The sequence below is a fragment of the Myodes glareolus genome, chromosome 3 (genome assembly GCF_982192425.1).
Source record: "Myodes glareolus chromosome 3, mMyoGla1.1, whole genome shotgun sequence".
NCBI lineage: Eukaryota > Metazoa > Chordata > Mammalia > Rodentia > Cricetidae > Myodes > Myodes glareolus.
Window position 1 is genome coordinate 64,813,140 of NC_142028.1, and position 26,245 is coordinate 64,839,384.

The following is a 26,245-nucleotide window of genomic DNA, read 5'->3' on the forward strand; positions in this document are numbered from 1 at the left end:
TGTCGTGCCCCCATCCTATCTGCAACTTCTCAAACACCCCACTTGGCTAACTCCTAGATGGGGTTGGGTGGGTCCCTTCTCCCTGAGCATGCACACAGCTCCCTGTGCACCTCTGTCAATACTGTCCCCTTACCCCCACCCTGCTGCAGTGCTTAGAATGAACCCAGGGTCCTGAACATAGTAGGCAAGCCTTGTCACTCACCCATATCTCCAACCTCTTTTTAAAGATTTATTTATTATGTATACAACATTCTGCCTCCATATATGCCTGCAGACCAGAAGAGGGCACCAGATCTCATTATAGATGGCTGTGAATCAAGACCTCAAGACCTCTGGAAGAGCAGTCAGTGCTCTAAACCTCTGAGCCATCTCTCCAACTCTCCTCCCAACCCTTTTTATTTGTTTTGCTTATTTGTTTGAGACTTTTTCTTGCTATGTAGCTCAGGCTAGCCTACAACTCATGGTGTAAACTTACTGCCCGTGCCTTCCACCCGGGGCGCATGTTAAGCCCTTTACTGACACTGTCTCTTTGACCATGACACTATCTTTTTAGCCCTGAGATGGGCATCATTATCCCTCTGATCAAAGAGGAGGGGGCTGAAGAAAGTTAAATGATGCGCAGATCCACACAGCAGGTCAATAGCAGACCCTCATCTCATCTGAATCCCTATGCTTTCAATCTCATTGCATCCTATCTCTGAGGAGCTGCACCAAGGGCGACAAGAGGGCAGGAAAAACAAAAAATAAACAAAACAAAACTGGGGCTTTGGAACTTCTCCACCTCCAAAACAAAGTCTAGCTAAAAGCTAGTCGAAAGGATAGAGACTGGAGAGCGGGCCTTTCAGATCCATAGCAAAAAAAGGCACCCCGAAATCTTCGTTAGGCACTAAGCATGTGGGCATAAGCATTGATTGTTTCCCATGGCTGTGATAAAACCCAGGACCAAGGCGGTTTTCAGGAGGAAGAGGCTATTTAGGCTCAGGGTTCCAGAGGGATGAGTGCATCTCTATCATGGCAAGGACGCAGGCGAGGCAGGCAAGATGGCAGGAACAGCTGAAAGAGCTGAGTGAACTGGAAACGGAAGGGGTCTTTTAAAGTCTCAAAGCCCCCTCCAGTGACAAGCGGCCTCCAACAAGGCTCACCTCCTAAGCCTCTCCAAACAGCAGCAGCAACTGGGGACCACCAGTCGAAGATCTGAGACTACAAGGGACGGCTTATTCAAACTGCCACAGCTGGTTTGCATTTGTTTGCCTTGCTCCGCAAGCGGGCTTTTCACGTCTCCTTCTCTCGGCTGAAGCTGGGGAAGTCCGAACCTCTGGGCTTCAGGGGATGGGACTTGCTTCCCTGGCCCTAGGGATCCCCTTCTATCAGCCCCCACCCCATATATCTAAGGGGTTAGTACAACATCAGCCCCCTCAACTAAGGTTCTCAGAGATTAAAGTTTGTGTTCTCACTGGGAAAAGGATCTCATGTGGCCCCTCGTAAAGATGAGGCATAAAGTCGGGCTGCTTCTTAGTTTCTGTTCTGTGTATGTAGTAAAGTGTATTGCGGGATGTTCTCTTAGACATTTGCAATAACTAGTGATGTCAGTCTTGAAAAAACCCCACCAGTTCCTTCCCAGCCACAGCTTTATCAAAGTTTTATCAACCTCCGCTCAAGGTTTCTCTATCTGGACATCTTATTACAGAGCAAGGACGCGCCAACCATCTGTAACAGCGTCACCCAGGATTTTCATGGACGGGGGAGCACACAGGAATTGCAGGGGACCCATAAATCCTCCTCTCCCCTGCACCTCCTCTGAGATTTGCTCTGCTCTGAAATTGGATTACTTCCACTCCCTGACAGCAGCTCCTACATTTCATTTCTGCTCATTTATTCTCACTTCCTCTCTCCTGGAACTTATTCTCCCGATTAAAATCTGCCGTCTGCCTTGACCTCAGTAGCACTTAATTTTCACCTGTGTTTCAGCTCTTGTCACATGAGATTCTTCATTACAATTATCAGAGACCATTCTTTTAGAAGGGAAGACTTACTCTGTTTTATGGAATAAGTTGTTGCCTGATTCTAGGACATCAAATAAAAGCCAAATAAGAGTCTCACATTTTCCACTCAGGAGGCAGAGACGGGTGTATCTTTGTGAGTTCGAGGCCAACCTGGTCTACAAGAGCTAGTTCCAGGACAGGCTCCAAAGCTACAGAGAAACCCTGTCTCAAAAAAACAAAACAAAACAAAAAAGTCTTACATTTTCCAAAGGCACCCCCACATATATACACATATACACATAACTAAATAAACAATAGATCTTCTTTAATCCCAGTACCCCAGAGGCAGACACAGGTGGATCTCTGTGGGTTTGAGGCCAGGTCTACGGAGCGAGTTCCAGGACAGGCTCCAAAGCTACACAGAGAAACCCTGTCTTGTAAAAACAAAAACAAAAAATAGAGGTCTTAGGGGCTGGAGAGACAGCTTAGTCATTAAGAGCACATATTGTTCTTGCAGAAACCCCAAGTCTGAGTCTCAGAATCCACATAAGGCGTCTTACAATTCCTGTAACTCGAGCTGCAGGGGCTCCCATTCCCTCTTCTGGCTCTTCTGGCCTCTGTGGGCACTGTATTTTTGTATACAAAACTACACATATACATACACACAATTAAAAAACAAAAAAATTAAAAAATATTTAAGCTAGGTATGGTGGCACACACCTTTAGTTCTAGCACCTGAGAGGCAGAGGTAGGCTGATTTCTGTGAGTTCTAGACCAATCTGATCTACATTGCAACTCCAGGCCAGGTAGGGCTGCAGAGTGAGACCGTGTCCAAAGAAAGCAGCAGTCAAGACAGAAACATGAATATTACAGGTCTTATAAGGAAAATGTTTCGTTGAGAGACCAGCTACCTAGTTGAGATAGAAACTGACAACAAGTGGAAGTAAAGATGGTGTGAACTCTGGCTTTCTCTCCAGTGTACTAGGGATAGCATCCAGGCCCTCATACATTCAAGCATTCTACCACTGAGCTATATTTCTACCCCTTCCTTGTTTAATTTTCCTAGGGAAAAAAATCAGTGGCCAGATGGCCAAGGAGATCTCAGGGAACCAAAGCTACAGCCTGACAAGTGAGTACAGGTCAGACATTAGGATGTATTAGAGAACTCAATGGCAAATCTTCCATGAGAGGATAAACCAGTCATGGAATAGGATACTTGCAATAGGTCATCCATCAGAGATGTCGGTTGCAGAGATGAGGTTGCAGAGATGTCTTAGTGGTTAAAGAGGGCTTGCTGCTCTATCAGAGGACAGGAGTTCAGGTTCTAGTGACCACATTGGGTGGCTCACAAATGCTGTGGCTCCAGCTCCAAGGAATCAGATGGCCCTTCTGAACTCTATAGGCACTTGTGCATACACATATGCACACATATACACAATAAAATACATTTTTTGGACAAGTTTATGAAGCCTTGTCTGGCTTGGAACTCACCATGTAGACTAGTTTGGCCTCAAATTCAAAGACATCTGCCTGCCTCTACCTCTAGAGTCCTGGAATTAAAGGTGTGTATTACAAACCTCAGCTAAAGCCTGGCAGTGGTGGCACATGCCTTTAATCCCAGCACTCAGGAGGCGGAGGTAGGTGTATCTCTGCAAGTTCGAGGCCAGCCTGGTCACAAGAGCGAGTTCCAGGATAGCTAGAGCTGATACACAAAGAAACCCTGTCTCAAAAAACCAAAAACCAAAACAAACAGCTAAAAAGTTTCCAAAAGAACAAAAGATTATGCAAAGATCATGCATGATTCTATGGTGTTTCCCTTTTAGGCTTTGATTGGCTCTAAGGGACTCAAGTTCTACTAAAAAATAAATTGGACCAATTGTCGGAGTCCGATGCCCCAACATAAACTACTTTTCCCTCTCTGAACCGGCGTGGAGGTGGGACAAGAGATTATACAAGAATTATACTGTGCTGGAGTGGTGTGGTAGTTTGAAAAGGGATGGCCCCTGTAGACTCATGTGTTTGAATGTTTGGTCACCAGGAGGTGTGACCTTGTTGGAAAAAGTGTGTCAGTGGGGGTGGGCTTTGAGGTCTCAGATGTTCAAACCAGGCCTACTGTCACTCTCTGTTCCTGTTGACTGCAGATCCTGATGTTGAATTCTCAGCTACCTCTCCAACACCGCGTCTGCTTGTGTGCTGCCATGCTTCCTGCCATGATAACATGGCCTAAACCTCTGAAACCATAAGCCAGGCCCAGTTAAAAGTTTCCCTTTACAATAGCTGCCGTGGTCATGGTGTCTCTTCACAGCAACAGAACACTGACTAAAACAAGTGGTCATGATGGTTAGAAGATGACGAGATTTCCTCAGAGTAAATGAGTTGGGGGGAAGAACTTGGGGGTGCCTAAAAGAGTAGGTAAAAGGCCAGGGGGTGACTCATGTCTGTAATTCCAACGCTCAGCAAACAGAGGCAGGAAGGTCACTGAAAGTTCATGGCCAGTATGATCTTGAAGTAAGTTTGTCTTAAAAAACCAAAACAGGACTTGGAGATATGGCTCAGTGGTATAGAGTAATTACTGCTCTTCCAGAGAGTCTGAGTTCCATTCCTGGTGTGCACTTTGGGTAGCTCAAAATCTTCTGTAATGTCAGTTCCAGGGACGAGATGATGTCCTATTCTGGTTTCATTGGGACCTGCACACACACACACACACACACACACACACACACACACACACACATAAATAAAAATAAATCTTAAAAAACTCAACTCAGGCTGGAGGGATGGCTAGATGGTTAAGAGCAGTGACTGCTCTTCCAGAGGACCTGGGTTCAATTCCCAGCACCCACACGCTAACTCACAACTGTCTATACCTCCGCTTCCAGGGGATCCAACAACCTCTCTCGGACACACTTGCAGGCAAAACACCAACACATATAAAATATTTAAAAAATTCCAGCTCGACATAAAAACTATATGGTATTTTTATCGACTTTTTGTTTGTTTCATTTTGCTTTGCTTTTTTTTTTGTCTAATTGGTCTTTTTCTTAAGTGTTTTGTTCTCTGTTTCTGTGGAGGTTTTTGTGTTTTTTTTTAAAAATATTTTTATTTAAGGCATATGGGTGTTCTGCCTGCATGTATATCTGTGCAATGTCAGTAAAGGCCAGAAGAGGACATCAGATCCCCTAGGACTAGAGTTACAGATGGCTGTAACTGTGACATGAGAACCAAACTGGGTCCTCTGCAGGGACAGTTACTGCTCTTAACCATGGGGACATCTCTCCAGTCCTTTTGTTTTTTAAAGAGAGAGAAAATAAAATATAAGGTTGGGTGTGTAGAAAGATAGGGAGGATCTGGGAGGAACTAAGGGATGGAAAAATAAGATATAAATTGTCTGAAAAAATTTTAATTAAAAATACTGTGTTATGAAAATAAAACATAACCCTCCAAAGGTCCAGTCATGGTCAGCAGAACTAGTTATTATATAAACTATGTAAAATTATATATTACTTTGCTTAGAATGTAGTTCAGGTTGCTTGAATGCTTACCTACCTAGCATACACAAAGCCCAAAGTTAGATTCCCAGTATCACAAAAGCAGGGTGTGGTCATGCAAGACAGTGGACAGAGGCAGGGCATGATAGGAGAGTGAAGGGCCCAACAAAGACAGGACCGACATTCCTACTGACAGTAGGAGTGTGAGAACTAGACAGCCAACATGGATTAAAGGACTGGGCCCGTGGTCATCTTTTTACAGAACAAACAGAAGGCAACAAAACGTATAAGCTAAAGTGCCTCAAAAGCTTAAATCTCACCAGGGGTAGGACTGCAGGTGTGTCATCTGCCTTGGTTTGTTTCGAGAGGACTAGGAGTTCCTTCGATACTCTAGGTGGCCTGGAGCTCCCTGTGGAGATCAGACCTGTCTCAAATTTGCGGTTTCTCCCTTCTCAGCGCAGGTGTACGGTGTACGCTACAATGGTGCATCTTAACCCGACCCCCTCACACGGGGGTGGGGCACGACACACTGAATGCCAATATGTGTATGTGTGCGTGTGTGCGTGTGTGCGTGTAGTGGTTAGAGGACAACTTGTGAGGGCCGATTTTCTCCTTCCACCATTTAGGGCCTAGGGATAGAACTCAGGAGACAAGTGGATTTACCTGCTGATCCGACCCCAATGCATCTTTTAACGAGAATTCTCTTGCCAATTTTGAACCTGCTGTAATGGAAAGTTTAGTATCCGACTTCCTGGGTGTCTTGCTTGGGTCTGGAGCCCCTTTCTTTCGGTCTTTGCGTCTCTGATGGACACTTCTCTAAGTCTTTTATTTATTTAGTCTTCTATTTCTCCCTTCAGGCTTCCCTTTCTCACACCCACGACACTTATTCCTTGGTCAGCCTCTCCCAGTGCTCCCATCTTCCCATCCCGTTGGGGCAGTCTTTCCCTCTCTTCCGGTCTCACACTGCTCTAACCCTCTTTTCCCCTCTCCGGGTCCCCAGAAGCGGTGGGGCGGCCCCCGATTCCTCTCGGTCTTTCCAGGGAGCTCCCGAAGCTCGGCCGTTGGAGGAGGCGTGGCCTACGAATAACAGGTCCGCAGCCCCACACTCCGCGGGCCCGCGCGCAGACAAAGACATTCCACAGCTCCCGCCCCCTCCGCCAGAGTGTGGGGAAGGGGGGGGGAGACACGTGTACCGCTAGCGCCGAGTCACGTGGAAAAGAAAAAAAAGAAACGAACGAAGGCGGCTGGCGCCCGCGCAGGCGCAAAAAACTCAAAGCCTGAGCGGGGAGGCTACGTCCTGAGTCGGCGCAGGCGCCGTGGCCCGACTGGGGACTTTGTTCTCCGCGGAGAAACTCAAGGGCGGTGCCGGTAGACGCCTGCGCACGCGCGCCGCCTCATTTCCGGTGCTCTCTCGCTGGGTCGCTCGGGTCGGCTTCTGTCGCCGTCGCTCCCGCTCTTCCACCCCCGCCAACCGCCGCTCGGGCCTCGGCTGCCGTCGCATCGCTTTCTCGCTCGCTCGCTACACATCCTCCCCGATGCAGCGCCGGGACGACCCTGCCGCGCGCCTGACTCGGTCCTCGGGCCGCAGCGGCTCCATGGACCCTTCAGGTGTCCACCCCTCGGTGCGTCAGACCCCGACTCGGCCGTCACCGCTGCCACACCGGTCCCGGGGAGGCGGAGGTGGGCCTAGAGGGGGCGTACGGGCCTCGCCCGCTACGCAGCCTCCACCGCTGCTGCCTCCCTCGGCCACGGGTCCCGACGCGACTGTCGTGGGTTCCGCGCCGACCCCGCTGCTGCCCCCGTCAGCCACAGCCGCGGCCAAGATGGAGCCGGAGAATAAGTACCTGCCCGAACTCATGGCTGAGAAGGACTCCCTCGATCCGTCTTTCACTCACGCCATGCAGCTCTTGTCTGTAGGTAAGCGGATCTTGGCGGTGGGTGGCCGCCGCTTTGTTCGTCTTGCTCCCGCCCCCTCGGACTGCCCTGGCTTCGAGAGTTTCCTTCTCAACCTGTCCTTCGAGATCCTGCACCACGAGTCCCACCCCAGCTCAGGGTGTAAGGGGAGATTTCTGAGCCTTGGACGCGAGCGCGGAGAGCTTGATGGATAGTACGGTGCTCCCGCCCCCTTCCCGACCCTGCCTCCTCCTCTAGTAGTTGCCCCGCGCGCCAACGACCAGATCTTTTCAGAAATGAACCCGCTTTCCCAAAGAGAAAAAAACAAAACAAAACAGAAAACCCTTTTTGATTGTGCGTTGTGGAGAGCGCCTTGATCTGGGGTGTAGGAGGGAAAGACGGCCGGAACTGGGAGGAACTGGGAGAGAGGGCCGGGATGCTCGTCAGCCTCCGGCACGGTCTAGCGAGCGGTGCGGGACTTAGCGGGAACTCGGTTTTAAGTTACTCAGAGGCTGGAGCGACGAGACAATCGGACCGAGGTTGATGTTTTCCCGAACCGAGTTTTCCCGCTAAGGCCTGACGAATAAGAATAGCTGCGGACCAGGACGGTTTTTCTCCTTTATTTTAAAATGTGTCTTGGCAAGCATGCAAAAGTAGGGAAAGTAAGCCAGAGACCGTGGGAAGAAGTGATAGAGGGAGGTAAGGGACCTAGGTTTTTTTTTAGCGTGAAATGAACGAGAAATCAGTCTTGTTTTAATTTTGGCTTGAGTAGAGGTAGTTTAAGAAAGGTGGCCTTTGTTCTCGGCTTGCAGACTAGCGAGCTGTCTTGACTTAGTTTTCTTACTCAGATCCTCACTTGTAGTTAAGGCATGGTTTTGAAGCACACGTATTTCTTATGATATCCAAATCTTATTGAGCATATGAAAACCCACTGTCCGTCTCACTGAATGAGTAGTTGGATTCTGGCCAGAATGATACTGTGGACAGTTCATTGTGAAAATACCATTATCTGGTGGAGAGATGGATCAGCGGTTAAGAGCACTTTCTGCTCTTCCACCGGGATCAGCACCCACATCATGTGGCTCACAAACACCTGTAACTTCAGCACCAGGGAATCTGATGTTCTCTTTTGTCCTTTAGGCACTCAGATACTAATCTTAAATGAAATAAAAGGAAAAATGTTATTTGCCTACAGCATTGATGAAAGGACTTTACTATTTTTACATTGCAAAGAGGTCTTGTATCTACAGAATGATTTAAGAACTGGTTTTCTTTACAGGCAGATTATAAAAACAGCAATTAAGGGTCTTAAAGTACAGTAAGCAAAACTGTGGTCAGTAAATACCAACGTTTGAGATCAATTGGTTGCATTTCAACTTAGTGCCCTCGGGTTCTTTTTTTTTATTTTTTAAAATTTTTTTCGAGACAGGGTTTCTCTGTAGCTTTGGTGCCTGTCCTGGAACTAGCTCTCCTAGACCAGGCAGGCTGGCTTCGAACTCACAGAGATCAGCCTGCCTCTGCCTCTGCCTCCCACGTGCTGGGATTAAAAGCATGCCCCACCACTGCATGACCATACTCAAGTTCTTATGTCTCTTTTTCTTTTTTTTGTTTTTCGTGACAGGATTTCTCTTGTGTTTTTCTGGCTGTGCAGGAACTTGCCTCAAACTCAGAGATCTGCCTCCCTCTACCTCCCAGAGTGCTGGGATAAAAGCTGTGTGCCACCACTGCCTTGCTAGGTTCTTATGTTTCTGTCCATTACATTCTAACAGGTTAATACCGGTAAGAATTTTCATATTTTTCCTTTTTAATTTGAGGCAGGTCTAATGTAGTTGAGGCTACGTGATGTAACCAAGGATGACTTTTTTTTTTAATTAAAGATTCATTTATATGTTTACACACACACACACAAACTGCACGCAAGAGAGGGTACCAGATCTCATTCTAGATGGTTATTGAGAATTGAACCTCTGGAAGAACAGCCAGTGCTCTTAACCTCTGAGCCATCTCTCTAGCCCCCCCCCCCCCCCCAGGATAACTTTGAGCTTCTGTTACTTCTGCCTCTAACTGCAGAGTTGGGAGGTGTGCCTCATCACACTCAGTTTGTGCAGTGCCTATGATCAAACATAGAACTTTATGCATTATTGGCACCCTATTAGCTGATCTGCATACTCAGGCCATCTTTTTTATGTTTTCATACTGGCTTGCAAATAACAAACACCAGTGTCTGTTTACTGAGACCAAAAACCTGCAGACTGAAGAGTGTCTCTGTGATAAAGGCTGACTTGGTAGGAGTCTTAAATCTTTTAACCTGACAGATTAATTGAAGGAGAATTAAATATGCTCTAAGATGTTAACTTTGGAAACTGACCTTTAACTAGTTAATCCTTAGAAACTTACTCTCAGCAGTTTCATCTGTAAAGTGTTCGAGAACTAAATTATATGTAAAATCAGCCAGTTTGTTGTGGCCTACACTCAATAGATTAAATGTCACCACAGCTTTCTTCTGGTTATAAATTACTGCATGTACGAGGTAGAGTTTGGCCTTTCTGATCTCAGGTGCTGGTGGTCATCTTGTAAAAGGTTTCCTGGGTTCATCAAAAGGGGAAAAAAATGATTCTTTAATGTTACTTTTAACTTTGCAGTCACTTTGAACTTGGGTTTGTGTTTACTAAGGGAGAATGCTTTAGTTAATTTATTTAAGTTGGGTCTTTTTTCCCTTTGTTTGGTTTTGCTCTTCTCTTCCTTTTCTTTCTTGAGTTAAAGTCTAACTATGTAGACTAGGCTGGCTGGCTTTGAACCCACAGGGATCTGCATTGCCCTTGGCTTTTACTTCCTTAAAAGTTGTTTTGTTTTTTGTTTGTTTGATTTTGGTGATCTTACTCCCCCACCCCCCACAGGGTTTCTCTGTGAAACAGTTCTGGTTAACCTAGACTTGCTCTGTAGGCCAGGCTGGCCTTGAAATCCCAGAGATCTGTCTGCCTTTGCCTCCCAAGTAAAGGCATTGCCACCAGCTACCAGCCTTAAAAATATTTTTATTTTCTGTATATGGAGTGTTTTGTCTAATTGTGGTGCTTGTGTGCCTGTTGCCTACGAAGACCAATAGGAGGCATCAATACTCGGGAAACTGGAACTGCAGTTACAGGTGTGTGTTGTACAGTGCTGAGAACTGAACTTGGATCCTGGTGGAGCAGCCAGTGTTCTTAGCTGCTGTGTCAGCTCCTCAGCCCTTTTCCTTTGGCTTTTTGAGGCAAGGGTCTCGTGTAGCCCAGGTTCTATTTCCTAAGTTCTGGGACTATAGGTGTACACTGTCATGTCTGTTTCAAACTGATACTTCCATTGGAGAAATGAAATTGAGGTAAATATTGACTCACTGAAGTACCAGATTGGGATGTATGGAGATTTTTCTTAGTATGAATTTTAGCGTATTTATTATTTTGAGACAAGATTTTGCTATATGGCCTTGTCTGGCCTGGAAATTGTATATATTATGCCCTATTGCTTGTAGCAATAATCCTGGCTCAAATTTTCCAGTTACATTCATCCCTCTTTTCTTAACTGGTACTAAGCAAACACTCTACCACTGAGAGCTACTGGCTTTGTAATGTTTTTTAGGTGGAAGATGACATTACACACCATTAATCCCAGCACTCTTGAGGTAGATCTCTGAGTTCCAGGCCAGCCAGGGCTACATAGTGAGACCCTGTCTCTAAAAACAAAACGAAACAAAAATTATTTTTACGTATGGGGGGGGGAGGTATGCCGTGGTGGGTCTATAGCAGTCAGAGTACAGTTTAGGGGTGTCAGTTTCTTTCCACCATGCTGGGGTAGATCAAAATAAAGCTCAGGTTATTTGTAAACTTGACATGAATAGAGTAGCTTTACCTCTGAACTCTCACCACCCTTAAAACTAAATCTGAGACAATTTCACTAACGTATTTAGGCCACCTTTGGGCTCTCAATAGCTTGAGCAGGCTGTGAACTTGTCATCCTCATTCTGACAGGTACTTTACCCCTGGAGCTGCTTTCCCAGACATTTTTGTTTGACACAAGTCTGTGTGTAGCTCAGACTGCCCTCTAATGTGAACTATTTTCTGCCTTCTTCCTTAATGATAAGATTATAGGCCAGACTTAAGATATTTCTGAATAATCCAGAAAAGGGAAAAATGTAGATGAAAGTTTCTGTCCTGCCTTATCCTGTAGCTGTTCAGTCCCAAAATAAGCACACAGAGGCTTATATTAATTGCAAACTGGGGTCTGGAGAGATGGCTCAGAGGTTAAGAGCACTGCCTGCTCTTCCAAAGGTCCTGAGTTCAATTCCCAGCAACCACATGGTGGCTCACAACCATCTGTAACGAGGTCTGGTGCCCTCTTCTGGCCTCCAGGCATACACACAGACAAACTATCGTGTATTAATAAATAAATAAATATTTTTTTAAAAATGCAAATTATTTGACTTATTGTTTGGGCTTATTACTAACTAGCTCTTACAACTTAAATTAACCTGTAACTTTTATCTATGTTTAGCCACGTGGCTTGGTACCTTTTCTCAGTAAGGCATTCTCGCTTCCTCTGCATCTGACAATTGCATCTCTGTCTTTCCCTTTCCCAGAATTCTCCTAGTCTGGTTGTCCCGCCTATACTTCCTGCCTGGCCAATTAACTTTTTATTAAACCAGTAAGAGTGACATATCTTTACAGTGTGCAAGAACATTGTCCCAGAACAGAAAAATGTGAGAAAGGAAGACTGAATTTACGCTGTAGACAGATCACATGCAAGGAGAAAATAGCTAAATGTTTATTGTGCTGGGCAGTGGATCAAAATATATTAGCTTTTTTTTTAAAAAAATTTATTTAAGTGTGTGTATGCCATGTGTATACAGGTGCTTCTTGGAAGTCAGAAAAGAGCATCAGATCCTCTGGAGCTAGAGTTTATAGGCATTTGTGAACTGCCTGATGTAGGGGCTGGGAATTGAACTCAGGTCCTCTGGAAGAGCAGTAAGTGCTCTTAACTACGGAGCCATCTCTCTATTCTGTATTTAACGTTCATAAGGACTGTGAGAAAATAGTCTTTTTGTCTAGGCAGGGTTTCTCTGTCAAATCCTGACTCTCCTGGAACTTGATCTGTAGACCAGGCTGTCCTCAAACTCAGATCTATGCCTCTGAGTGCTGGGACTAAAGTCATATGCCATGGCTGAGAAGATAATCTTATTACCATTACAGATAATAGTTGGTAAAACTAAATTAGTAGCACAAAACAGGATTTACAAACAGTCTACATTTTGATTCGCACACTTGACTCTTTTTTTTTCCCTCCAGCATCTAAATTTTTTTTCTTGATTCCCTCATTATATACTACCTACTACACATTGAACTTTCAAAATAAGCTCTAATTGGGTGAACTAAGAAAGGAATGGTAAAGTATAGAGTGCTAGAAGGGAAATGAGGGTGGAAAAGCTAAGATAAAGAACACTAGAGAGCAGAGCCCAACACTTCAGACATCTCTGTCCATTTCCTATAAAGTGCAGTAAGGCCCAGACCACCGTTCTACCACCACACAACTCTCCCAGTTTATTTTGTATTTATCAGCTTCTGGTGTACTACATAGTATAACAATACATTATATGTGTATGTATACTATGTATTTGTGTGTGTGTGTGTGTGTGTGTGTGTGTGTGTGTGTGTGTGTGTGTACAGTTTGGGGTACAGGGTCTTTCTACATGGTACTGGCTGTCCTGAAACTCACTGTGGCCTCAGAACTCACAAGACTACCTGCCTCTGCCTCCTGAGTGGAATTAGCCACCAAGACCAGCTGTAATTATGTATTTGTTGGGCATCCCCATTTGCCATGATTTTTTGCACCTTCTTGCTTTCTTTTCCCAAGACAGGGCTTCTCTGTGTAACAGCCTTGACTGTCCTAGGAACTAGTTCTTGTAGACTAGGCTGGCATCGAACTCATGGAGATCCTCCTGTCTCTGTCTCCCAAGTGTCGGGATTAACAGTATGTGCCACCACTGCCCGATTTGTCTCATTTTTAACCACTTTTCCGTCTTGGAAGGGTGCTGCTCAGAGTGGCCTTATACTTTGTTATAAATGACTTTGATGGGAAAACACTGACAGAATTCCGAGGAATGTAGAACATAGACAGACTTACTGCTACTGCTGTAGGCCAAATCCATGTTTAGCTGTGATAATAGATACCATGTAGATAAAGAAAGACTCGGTTACCTATCCATGCTAGACTTTTTTTTTTTTTTTTTTTTTTTTGGCGACAGGGTTTCTCTGTATATCCCTGACTGTCTGTCCTCTGTAGACCAGGCTGGCCCTGAGATCCACCTGCCTCTGATTGGGTGCTGGGATTAAGGGCCTGCACCACTACCACCTGGCTAGACTAGACTTTTTTTTCCCCCCAAGTCAGGGAAATTCACATAAAAGTTACAGTCTGTTAATGTTCTTTACAATTAAGAAAGTAGGCATTATAAATGACTCAAATAGTGAAGAGTTGGGATAGAGTAAGAGTCATCAGAAGATCTTTATTTCAATCAGAAGAATCATGTGCTGTATTGTAAACTAATTCCAACTAGATTTAGTTTCTGTCTTGAAGGCCTGGAATGTAGTTCTGTGGTAGAACACATGTTTGGCATGTGCAAGGTCCTGTGTTTGATGTTCTGCACAGCAAGGGATTTTAGTGGGTTGTGGGGGGAGAAAAATATTTTTTTGCCTTGATTAGAATATAAAGTAGCTAAAAGAGTAAATGAAGGTAAATGGTTAAAAGTCTTTAGAGACAGGAAGACATTGAAAGTGTGATACATGGACAGGTTTAAGACCAAGAAATGGGCTGAGACCTTGAGTTAGAAGGAATTTACACATACTGCTGGTAGTTGGCATAACTCCAGATCACAGTTTGAGATTTCATTTGAAAATCAGAAGACTCAAATTCCTTGAATCTTAGCAACAAACTGGGCCTGTTGGTACAGGCCTCTTAAGAATCCCAACTACTCAGGAAGCCAAAGCAAATCTTGGGTTCAAGGCATGCTAGAGTTGTGGGCCAGCCTGGGAATTTAGTGAGAACTCGTTGCAAAATGAAAATGTAAAAAAGCTGTGTATAGGGCTGGAGAAATGGCTCAGTGGTTAAGAACACTGACTGCTCTTCCAGAGGACTTGGGTTCAATTCCCAGCACCCACATGGCAGCTCACAACTGTCTGAAAATCCAGTTCCAGGGGATCTGACACCTTCACACCAATGCACATAAAATTTTAAAAAAATTCCCAATTGTCAAAAAAAAAAGCTGTGTATAGTTTAGTGGTAAAATGCCTAGCATGTGTAAAGCCCTTGTAATTTCTTTGTGATGGGGTCTCACAGTAGAGCCCTGGCTAGCCTAGAGCTAGAGCTAACTGTAAACCAGTTTGGTCTCCTAGAGATCCCCTTACCTCTGCCTCTGAGTGCTGGGATTAAAGGCATGTGTGCTATCATCATACCCTGCTAATGCAACATTTTCTTTGAGACAAGATACTGCTATTTAGTTTGGGTTGGCCTTGAACTTGTAAATTTAATGCACTCAGTCTCTTGAGTACTATCACACCTGAGTCTAACATTCTTGAAAACAGATTGGTTACTGATGTTTCGGGGAGATAATGATGATGAAGCCTATAAATAAGGTAGCATGGGCATGGGAAGATGGCTTGGCGTTTAAAAGCACTTCCTGCTTTTATATATGACCTTGGTTTAGTTTTGTAGCATCCACGTTTCAGCAAGTAACTGCCTGTAATTCTAGTTCTGGAGGATCTGATTCATGTACTCGTCTGGTCTCTGAATACTAGGCATATATGTGCTTTACATACACACAGGAGGCAAATGTGGCTGGAGAGGTAGCTGAGCAGTTGAGCACTGGTTACTCTTCCCGAGGTCCTGAGTTCATTTGTAAGCAGCCACATAGTGGCTCATAGCTGTTTGTAACTCCAGTTCCAGGGCATCTGATGCACTCTTCTGGCCTATACTACCAGGCATATTAGTGGTGCATAGACATGCATTCAGGCAAAATACTCATGCACATAAAATGAAACGTTATTGGGGGAAGAGTGCATATAAATAGATTTTTTCTTTAAAAATTTTTTAATTTAAAAAGAAAAAATCCCTAAGACAGGCTGTGGTGGCACATGCCTTTAACCTCCCGGCACTTGGGAGGTGGAAGCAGGTGGATCTCTAAGCTTGAGGCCAGCTTGATCTATAGAGTAAGTTCCAGGACAACCAGGGAAACACAGAGAAACCTTGTCTTGAAAGCCAGAAACAAGGAGAGAGAGAGAGAGAGAGAGAGAGAGAGAGAGAGAGAGAGAGAGAGAGAGAGATCCCTACATTTTAAAGCCTTTCCCCAAGGGAAGAATTTGGGAAGCCATGATATATATGCTATAATTTAGTTTTACCTACAAGAACTGAGCTCCTATACAAGGATTCCAAACTCAGGCTCTGAGGGGAGCCAATATCCATATTTTCTCCATTCTTTTTTTGTGGGGAGGTTCTAGGCAGGGTTTCTCTGTGTTAGCAGCCCTGGTTGTCCTAGCACTCAGCTTTGTAGACCAAGGTGACCTTGAATTTAGAGAGCCACCTGCTTCTGCCTCCAGAGTGCTGGGATTAAAGTCGTGGGCCACCACTGCCAGGCCATTTTCTCCATTCTTAGCCAATATTGTAGGTAGCATATTGTTACTTTGTATATTTGTGGGGCAGGGGAGCCAGTTAACAGCTTTCTTCATATTCTTGGAGGCCCGTGAACCACCCTGCTAGGGGAAGAAAAGATTAGGAGCCAGGTCGTGGTGGCGCATGTCTTTAATCCCAGCACTCGGGAGACAGAGACAGGAGGATCTCTGATCCTTCAAGGCTAGCCTGGTCTACGGAGCAAGTTCCAAGGGGGAAAAAAAAGATTAGGAACCTAATATGCTAGGTGTTCTTGCTTGAAACAATTTGGTAAATATACAAAGATATTGGGGTTTATGTTTTCAAAAAGATGGCACTAATGGAAAAAGTTGTAAGACTGGAAGTAGCATGTGAATGAGGGAGGTTGGGAGGTTTCTTCCCATGTTTACATGTGTGTGTCAGCCTGGCATTGTACTAGGAATTGCAGACATTTAGTTTTGATGTTTGTAGAATTCCAGAAACTGTTAACAGAAGGTTGCAGTGCTCCTGGAGTCTAAGAGGATGACAGAATTTCATTCTTAGCAGATTTGCTAAGTCAGTCTTGACACCTTAGTGATAAAGAAAAATCTTGACTGTTGTCTTGCTCCATAGGCAGTTCTTATCAGATGTTAGGAAATTAATATAATATACGTGGTGGTCTGTTTTTACTCAAGACAGTTGTTTATAAAATTTGTTTTGGTGGTCCTGAGGATTGACCCCAATGCCTTTGCAGTACAGCATGCTAATAATCTCTGCTTTCTTTTTACGATTTGGTTCTTTAAGGCGGGGCTGTGTGGCCCTCCCTGGCTATCCTGGAACTTGCTCTGATTACTAAGCTGAACTCAGACTAAGAGATCTATCATAAATGTGTGCTAAGCACTGCCTGGCTCTTTTTACTTTTTAACTTGAGATCAGATCTCACGACATTTTCTGGGCTTGACCTTGAAATCTTTCTTGCTCCAGCCTTCTGTTAGCTGAGATTGCAGGCCTGAACCACTCAGTCCAATCCATTTTTCCTCCTAGGCTTATCTAATACTAACCTTTTGTGTGTGGTGGTGGAGTTTGTTTGTCCTCTTCATTTTTGGGGGTATAGTTTGAGGCGGGGTCTTATAACCCAGGCTGGCCTTCTGCTTCTTCCTAAGGGCCTGGGTTATAGGCATGGGTTGACATAGCATACACTCAACTTATTCTGTTTTAAAGTAAGACCACACTTTATAGACGCAGCAGTGCCAGGATTCAATTCAGTTTTGTTTATCCCTCAAAATAGATGTTTTAGCTAGTTATGTATGATAGTGCACATCTAGAATCCTTGTCCTCTGGAGATTGAGATAGGTAGGAGGAGTGTTTACCTAGATGAAAGCTCCTTTAAACAGGCAAACAGCCCTGTTCTTCGGTCTGAGATGCATTAAAGAATCCTAATTTTTGGAAGCTTGTAGAGGGACAAAAGGGAGAAAAATTTGTGAAAGTTAAAAAAATAAGCCATGGGGGCTGGAGAGATGGCTCAGAGGTTAAGAACATTGCCTGCTCTTCCAAAAGTCCTGAGTTCAATTCCCAGCAACCACATGGTGGCTCACAACCATCTGTAACGAGGTCTGGTGCCCTCTTCTGGCCTGTAGGCATGCATGCAGACAATACTGAGAATACAGTATACATAATAAATAAATAAATCTTTTTTAAAAAATTGCAAATTGGGCTGGAGAGATGGCTCAGCAGTTAAGAAGCACTGACTGCTCTTCCAAAGGTCCTGAGTTCAATTCCCAGCAACCACATGGTGGCTCACAACCATCTGTAACGAGGTCTGGTGCCCTCTTCTGGCCTGCAGGCATACACACAGACAGAACATTGTATACATAATAAATAAATAAATATTTTTTAAAAAATAAGCCATATGTTTAATTCAATCTACTATGGCAAAAGCAGTGACTTGGTACAAATGTTCTGTTTAGTAGTTTGATAGCAAATTTGGTGGCAAATTTCCTAACACTTCTGAATTCAGGTTTCTTGTCTATTAAAGGAAAATAATGTTGGTTATAATGAGTAATCTAAAACTCCTGACACATCAAAGACACTGGATAAGATAAATTAGCCAGGCTATGGTGGCTCATGCCCTTAATCCCAGCACTTGGGAGGCAGAGGCAGGCAAGTCTTTGTGAGTTTGAAGCCAGCTTGTTCCAAAAACTGAGTTTCAGGACAGCTAGGGCAACACAGTGAATCCCTGTCTGGAAAAACTTTTTCGATGCAGGGTTTCTCTGTAGTTTTGGAGCCTGTCCTGGAACTAGCTCTTATAGACCAGGCTGGCCTCGAACTCACAGAGATCCGCCTGCCTCTGCCTCCTGAGTGCTGGGATGCTGAGTAAAGACATGTGCCACCACTGACTAGCTGGAAAAACTTTAAAAAAAAAAAAGATAAATTGTAATTGCCAAGCCAACGAACATATGGGTCACATCTCTGTGTTGTTTATCCCTTAGCTATTCTTTCTTTGACTCTTGGGACATCCAAGGCCTCCAGTGGCCCAGACAAACATCATTTGAGGGAATCAGTTTTAGAAGTGTTGTCTAGAAAGTGCTTTTGCCTGAGGGTAAGATATCCTTTTAATTGTTTGTCCTCTCCTCTCCTCTCCTCTCCTCTCCTCTCCTCTCCTCTCCTCTCCTCTCCTCTCCTCTCCTCTCCTCTCCTCCCCCCTCCTCCCCCCTCCCCCCCTCTCACTCACTCACTCAAAAGACAAGTTCTTGATGTATAGCTTAGGCTGGCTTTGAACTCACAGTTCTCTTGAGTGCTGGGATCATAGGCATGTTCTACCACATTTGGTTTTGGGTAAGCCATGAGAAGCTTCCTTTTCAAATTCTTTTCTTTTGAGGAAGCAAAAAATAGGGTCTCACTGTATGCATAGCTCTCCTGGAACCTACTATATATACTGCCTGCCTCTGCCTTCAAAGTGATTAAGGGTTTGTGCCACCACACCAGGCATAAATTGTACTTTGTAAAATTTTTATAAAGTTAGCTTTTAATTGCTTAAAGTGTCCTTTGTCTTTCATTAAGAACACAGGAGGGAACCAGGCGGTGGTGGCGCATGCTTTTAATCCCAACACTCAGGAGGCAGAAGCAGGCAGATCTCTGTGAATTCAAGGCCAGCCTGCCTGGTCCACAAGAGCTATTTCCAGGACAGGCTCAAAAGCAGAGAAACCCTATCTTGAAAAAAACAAAAACATGAGGGATATGAGGGTTTTTTTTGTTTGTTTGTTTTGTTTTTTTGAGACGGTTTCTTTGTAAAGCCTTGACTGTCCTAGGACTAAGTCTGTAGACCATACTGGCCTGGAACACACAGAGATCATCATGTCTCTGCCTCCCCCAGTGCTGGAATTAAAGACATGTGCCACCACTCACTGCCCAGCTGTGGGATGTGAGATTTGAAGTTAGAAAATGCCTAGTATTTTTGTTTTGTTTTTGAAGATTTGTTTATTTTTATTTTATGTGTATGAGTGGTTTGCCTGCATGTATGTCTGTGCACCATGTATTTGCCTGGTGTCTGTGCACCATGTATTTGCCTGGTGCTCATGGAGACCAAAAGGGAGCATTTGGGTCCTCTGGAACCAGATGATTGTGAGCTGTCATGTGGGTCCTAGGAACTGAACCAGTGTCATATACAAGAACAGTGAACGCCCTTAACTTCTGAGCTGTATCTTTAACCCAACACCTAGGTTTGAGTTTGTTTGCTGATACTTGAGCAGCTTTGTGACCTAGAAGTAATTAACGTAACAGTTTTCAATAACTCAGTTATAAAATGGGGCTATGTACCAGCAACTCTCTTGATTTTGAGGGAAAATGAAGTGATATTTATTATGGTATTGAATAAATGTTCAGTTCTTCTATTTGTAAATATGGTCGCTAACTCTTGTTGAAGGTTCAGCTTATTACTCTCGCTTTTGTAGGCTATTCTGACTCCTTTGCATGTTTGTGGCCAGCAAGCCCACATCCTCAGAGCTGGGATTACAGACACATGCCACCTTAATCAGTTGTGTGCGTGTGTGTATGTGTGTGATTGAATTCATATCATCATCTTTGTGCAGCAAGCACAGATGACTAAGACATATCCGTAGCCCTACTTCAACCTCAAGTTTTATTTTATTGATCATTATTTTCTAAGTTCTCTAAAATGCTTTATATTCTTTTTAAAATTATGGAAAAATAGGAAAAGGATTCTAAGATCCAGTAACTAGTTCAAAATACATCAGAGTAATTCTGTGTTGTAGAGAGATCCTAAATTTATAGAGTACATTACATTGCATATAAACAAACTTCCATCAATCAGTTTTGCAGTTCAGCTTTTGAGTCTTCTTGTACTGTTTAAGTAAGGTTTCTGCAAAGTGGCATAAGCTGCAACTGAAGGAACTAACTACATCTCAGGAGTAAGAGATATAGAGGAGCCTTGTACTTAGGGGGATGTAAGCAGGAGAATCAAGAGTTCCCATCTTGATGAAACTGCAAATTCAAAGTACCTTCATTCTGCTTATGTCTGTGGTCTTGGTGGTTATGATGGTTTTAGGGGAGTATGTTTATCTCTGTAGACTTCTTGTCATATATCCTGTGTATAACATTTTTGCTTCAGTCAGACTTCAGTTGAGAGTTTTTCTTTTAAATTCATGTATATGAGTGCTTTTCTTGCATGTGTGTATTTAGCCAAGGAGGCCAGAAGAGGGCATTGGATCACCTCAAACCGGAGTTACTGATAGGTGTGAACTGTCATGTGGGATCTGGGGAAGGAACCTGTTGTGTCCTGTCTATAAAGAGCAGCAAGTGCTCTTAACTACAGAGTCATAACTCCAGCCTTCCCTGTTGTTGTTCTTAAGTTACTTTTTTGTATTTTTTTTTCCTTTTGGATATTGAGTTTGGTCTAGAAACTCTATTACCTATATACTAAGAAATAAACTTTGATCTTGAGTACATGTCTGTTACTTGATTGGATTTTGATTTTCTTTTTTTGTTTTGTTTTGTTTTGTTTTTCCCTGAGACAAAGTTTCTCTGTGTAGCAGCCCTAGCTGTCCTAGAACTAGGTCTTGTACACCAGACTGGCCTCAAAGTCACAGAGATCCACCTGCCTCTGCCTCCCAAGTGCTGGAATTAAAGGTGCACACCACCACTATCCAGCTTTTTTCTTTTTTCTTTTAGGAAAGACCTCATTTATCCTAGGCTGTTCTCAAACAAGCTGATCCTCCTGCTTGGCTCCTGAGTGTTGGGACCATAGGCAGGCACATCACACCTCCTTGTTACTCTGTCCTTGTAGGTTGACTTTTGCCTGTATTTTACAAATGAGCAAACAAATATGCAGAATAGTTAAATAACTTGTCTAAATTGACAAATAATGTGTGACAGAGCAAGCGCAGGGTCTTTCAAACTCTTAAGGCCTGAAAAACAAAAATATTATTGCTATAGTGGAATGGTAATGAACTATATGTTATTATATTTAAATAGTAATTTTTGTTTTCTTTATTGGAATACTTCTCAGCTGGTCAAGTAACAGTGGGACTGGAGAAAGAATAAAGAAATCTGTAATTGTGGTTAATTAGAAACAGCCATCATGCCCCGCCTTTATAAAAAATTACTATTATTTTTAGAGTTTTTTATTTATGTCAGTGCTCATGCAGTCCAAAAGACTTCTTTGGGACCTTGAAGCATTAAAGGCATTTGAGAATCCCTCTGCTGTGGGTGCCTAATAGCTGAGACATCTCTAGTCACCTCTGTGGTTTTTTGTTGCTGGAGATTTTGATTTTTTTTTTTAAAGATTTATTTATTTATTTTCTTTAGTGTTCTGTCTGCATGTGTGACTGCAGGCCAGAAGAGGGCACCAGATATCATTACAGATGGTTGTGAGCCACCGTGTGGTTGCTGGGAATTGAACTCAGAACCTCTGGGAAAACAATCGGTGCTCTTAACCTCTGAGCCATCTTTCCAGCTCGATATCTCTTTTCTCCATTCACTGTGTTAATTTAGATAAATGCATATACTTGTTTTATTTTGTTTTGTTTTGTTTTTGAGACAGGGTTTCTTTGTGTAGCTTTGGAACCTGTCCTGGAACTCACTCTACTGGAGACCAGTCTGACCTCAAACTCAGAGATCTACTTGCCTCTGCCTCCGAAGTGCTGGGATTAAAGGTGTGCGTCACCGTGACTGGCCAATGCGTGTACTCTTATATAAAGAAACATGTAAATGGATGACGTAGGCTCTTCAGGTGATGGTGGGAAAGTCAGCCTTTTATAGCTTTAGATGCCTCCTCCAGTCTATCTAAAATTAGCACTTCTGAACTGAACTGTTGGCTTTTTTTTTAACACAGTACTCTATAATATTGCTTTAAACAGTCTTGCTAGGTGCTTTTATTTACAAGTACAGAAATTAACTTCTGTTTTTCTTACTCAGAAATTGAGAAGATTCAGAAAGGAGAGTCAAAAAAAGATGATGAGGAGAACTACTTGGATTTGTTTTCTCATAAGAACATGAAACTGAAAGAACGGGTACTGATACCTGTCAAGCAGTATCCAAAGGTAAGTATAAAAGCAGCTCTCCTCTATGAGTTAACATTGTAGGTTGGTGTGATGTTGGCTGTGGTGAAGACATGGCATAGTCATATATCCAGCCACCTGTAAAACTTCCCTGTACTTGAAGTATCTGTTTCTGGTAACCTATAGCTTAAATACATAGTCAAGAAGGAAACACAATTACTTTTAGTAGTCAAAAGTAGTTTCCTTTTCATACGTTTATTCAGTTTCTAGGCCCAAAATAAAATTCTGGATACTTAAATCATTGCCCTTTGTCACAGATTGGTTGTAATTGTTTTTTGTTTTTATTCTTTTGGGGGTAGCCACCCAGTTCCCAAATAAATACATGGAGACGTATTCTGCTTATGAATGCCTAACTCTAGCTTAGCTTTTCTAGCCAGCTTTTCTAACTTAAATTATCATATTTCTCTCTTACCTGAGCTTTTGCCTCTGAACTGTTTACCTTTTTTTATTCTTTTCTTTTTATTTATTATGTATACACACACCATATCTCATTACAGATGGCTGTGAGCCACTGTGTGGTTGCTGGGGATTGAACTCAGGACCTCTGTAAGAGCAGCTGGTACTTTTAACCTCTGAGCCATCTCTCCAGCCCCTACTTTTCTTTATTCTGTATGTCTGTCTTATTTATGTATATGTTTAAGTCATGCATATATAGTATATGTGTACCACATGCATGCCTTGTGTTTAAGGAAGCCAGAAGAGGGTAGCAGATTCCCCTGGAACTGGAGCTACAAGTGACTGTGAATCATCTTCTGCAAGATTAATAAGTAATGTTAACCATGAGCCATTTCTCTGCCCCCTTAGATCCCCTTTTCTCCCCAAACCCGACAGGATTTCTCTGTGAAACATTCCTGGCTATCCTGTATCTCACTCTGTAGAACAGTTTTCTCAAAGTCGGAGATCCGCCTGTCTCTGACTTGCAAGTGCTGGGATTAAAGGTGTGCGCAACCACTGCCCAGCCCTCCTCTGCATTTTTTTTAAAGGAAATAGTTAATATTCAGCCTACCATCCATGCTACGAAGGGGTACAACATTTTTTGTTCTGTTTCAAGATACCTGCTTGCTTATGTACATTGTCTTGAGTCTGATCACTAATAAAAATTTCTGTATGTTACTGGGCAGTGGTGATGTTCACCTTTAGTCCCAACACTTGAGAGGTGGAGGCAGGCAGATCCCTGAGTATGAGGCCAGCCTGGTCGACAAAATGAGTTGCAGGATAGCCAGGAAGGCTACACACAGAAACTCTCGAAAACAAACAAACACATTTATGCCTGTTAAAATGTTTATGTTACAATGTCATGACTTGCAGTAAGTTGTAGAAAGAGTACCAAACTTTATAAGGAAATCCAAATTCAGGTCTAGTAACTGCACTTAACTTAAAGTTATATAACGTAAGACTAATCACTAATGATACATTAGTATCTTGAGTATAATGAGGATTTTATATATTCTTACATATAAAAGATTCTTACTTTATAGACTTGTTGAAGATCAAATAGCATGTTGTATGTAAATGTTTGTAGAGAGGTATGTGCATTTAGAATTTTTTTTTTTTATTTCTGTCAGTTCAATTTTGTGGGGAAGATTCTTGGACCACAAGGAAATACAATCAAAAGACTTCAAGAAGAGACTGGTGCAAAGATCTCTGTCTTGGGAAAGGGTTCAATGAGAGACAAAGCCAAGGTAAGTTCATAGTAGTGAGGCAAAATAAAACCAAGTGCCCTCTAGTTGCACAGTGTCTGATATGGACGCTTTGTGCAAGCAAACATTTTGGCGTTTGTTTAGGGTTTGACACCATGTCTCACTATGTAGCTTTGGTTGGCCTGTAACTTGCTATTATGTAGACTAGGTTGGTCTCAAAGATCTGCCTGTTTCTGCCTTCCATGTGCTGGGATCAAAGACATTCACCGTTATCTTTAATCCTGTGCCCTCCAGCATACGAAAGGCTGTTGTAAAGTTTTCACTGCATGTAAACACTCATTTGGTAATGTTGGGAAGAGCCTAGATATGCTCTCATTTTTTTTAAAGCTGTGCTTACTTTATGTATATGGATATTTTGTCTGTATGTACATCAGCACATCAGAAGAGAGCATCAGATCCCTTAAAAAGTAGAGTTATAGACAAATATGAGCCACTCTGGTGCTGAGAATTAAATTCAGGGCCTCTGGAAGAACAGCCATTGCCATTTACCTCTAAGCTATCACACACATGTCCTCCCCTAGGCTGCATTATGATACAATTAAGTAGCATTGTTAGCTTCGATAAGCTTATCTCTAAATTCTTAAAATGAGAACTGGGTATACTAAACTTGAAGATTGAACACACAAAAATGTGACCAGCGAACCCTGTTTTCCAGGGACAGGATCTAATGAGACCAGTGGTGTTAAGTGCTGGTGAGTTTGTGGTTAGATCATTTGATTTCTAGACAACAAGAATGTTCCAAAAAGAAAATGTTCCATTTCATAGCTCCTTACACAGTGAACTTTTAGCTGAGAAGAAACTTACTACCACACATAATTCCCTTCTAGGGTCAGGGTGGTGTTTTGTTTTGTTTTTAAAGATTGATTGATTGATTGATTGATTGATTGATTGATTGATTATGTGTACAACATTCTGCCTCCATGTATGCCTGCAGGCCAGAAGAGGGCACCAGGTCTCAATACAGATGTTTGTGAGACACTGTGGTTGCTGGGAATTGAACTCAGGTCCTCTGGAAGTACTGAGATTAAAGGTGTGCGCTGCCACCACCTAGCTAACCAAGTTTTAGCTGATACTGTAAGTTTCAGTTTCCAGGACCTGATTTACCTTCCTTCTTAGGATTTCAGGTTTTTGTTTTGTTTTTGTTTTTAACATATTATTCTGACTGTTCCTTTGACCTAACGTTAAAGGTGTTGTTTTCTTTTAGTCTGTATATGATTTGATATTACTTTGCATTTTTCCATAGGAGGAAGAGCTTCGTAAGGGCGGAGACCCCAAATATGCCCATTTAAATATGGATCTGCATGTCTTCATTGAAGTCTTTGGACCCCCGTGTGAGGCTTATGCTCTTATGGCCCATGCCATGGAGGAAGTCAAGAAATTTCTAGTACCAGTAAGGAAATACATATTCTTTATTGTCTGAGCAAGGAAGAAACGGGATCATACTGTTGAGAAAGCCAGGGTTTCTGACTAGGGTCTGTTCTTTGGTTCATTTTTCTGAGGTTTTCCCACTACTTACACCTCATTCTCAAAACACTGTTTTCTAAAGCCTGCTTGTTTCATTAATGTATACTGCTATCTATTGTCAATATTTTGGGTCCCTGAGGTGTTAACAATCTGTTTAACAAAGATTTAATAAGGTCTTTATTCAGCTCAATATTTTGGTACTACTGTGGAACCAGGAGACATGATATTAGGAAAATGACTTAAGGTAAATACTGTTCTTTTTCGGGTGGTATTTTGTGACAGAGACTCAATATATAACTCATGCTGTCCCAAAACTCAAAGCTATATGGTTCAGGGTGGCATTAATCTCACAGAGATCCACAGTCTCTGCCTCTGAGAGTGCTGGGAGTCAAAGATATGTGCCACTCTTCCCAGCTTTAAGGGTGTTCTTAAGATCTAAGGCTCATGTGGACCACATGAATTTTAGAAGATGTTACACATTCTTTGCTGTCTTTAATTCC

The 26,245-nt window shown here is 43.0% G+C and overlaps 1 protein-coding gene across 1 annotated transcript in view; it reads left to right on the plus strand.

Moving 5' to 3' along the window:
- The first annotated feature begins 6,867 nt into the window (after positions 1 to 6,867).
- Positions 6,868 to 26,245, plus strand: part of Khdrbs1 (KH RNA binding domain containing, signal transduction associated 1) — a 36,365-nt gene continuing 16,987 nt past the window's right edge. Inside the window, exons 1-4 of the mRNA XM_048434275.3 lie at positions 6,868 to 7,387; positions 22,439 to 22,563; positions 24,147 to 24,263; positions 25,525 to 25,671. Of these exons, the coding sequence (XP_048290232.1) occupies positions 7,006 to 7,387; positions 22,439 to 22,563; positions 24,147 to 24,263; positions 25,525 to 25,671 (771 nt within the window). The 5' untranslated portion in view covers positions 6,868 to 7,005. The remainder of the gene's footprint in view (positions 7,388 to 22,438; positions 22,564 to 24,146; positions 24,264 to 25,524; positions 25,672 to 26,245) is intronic.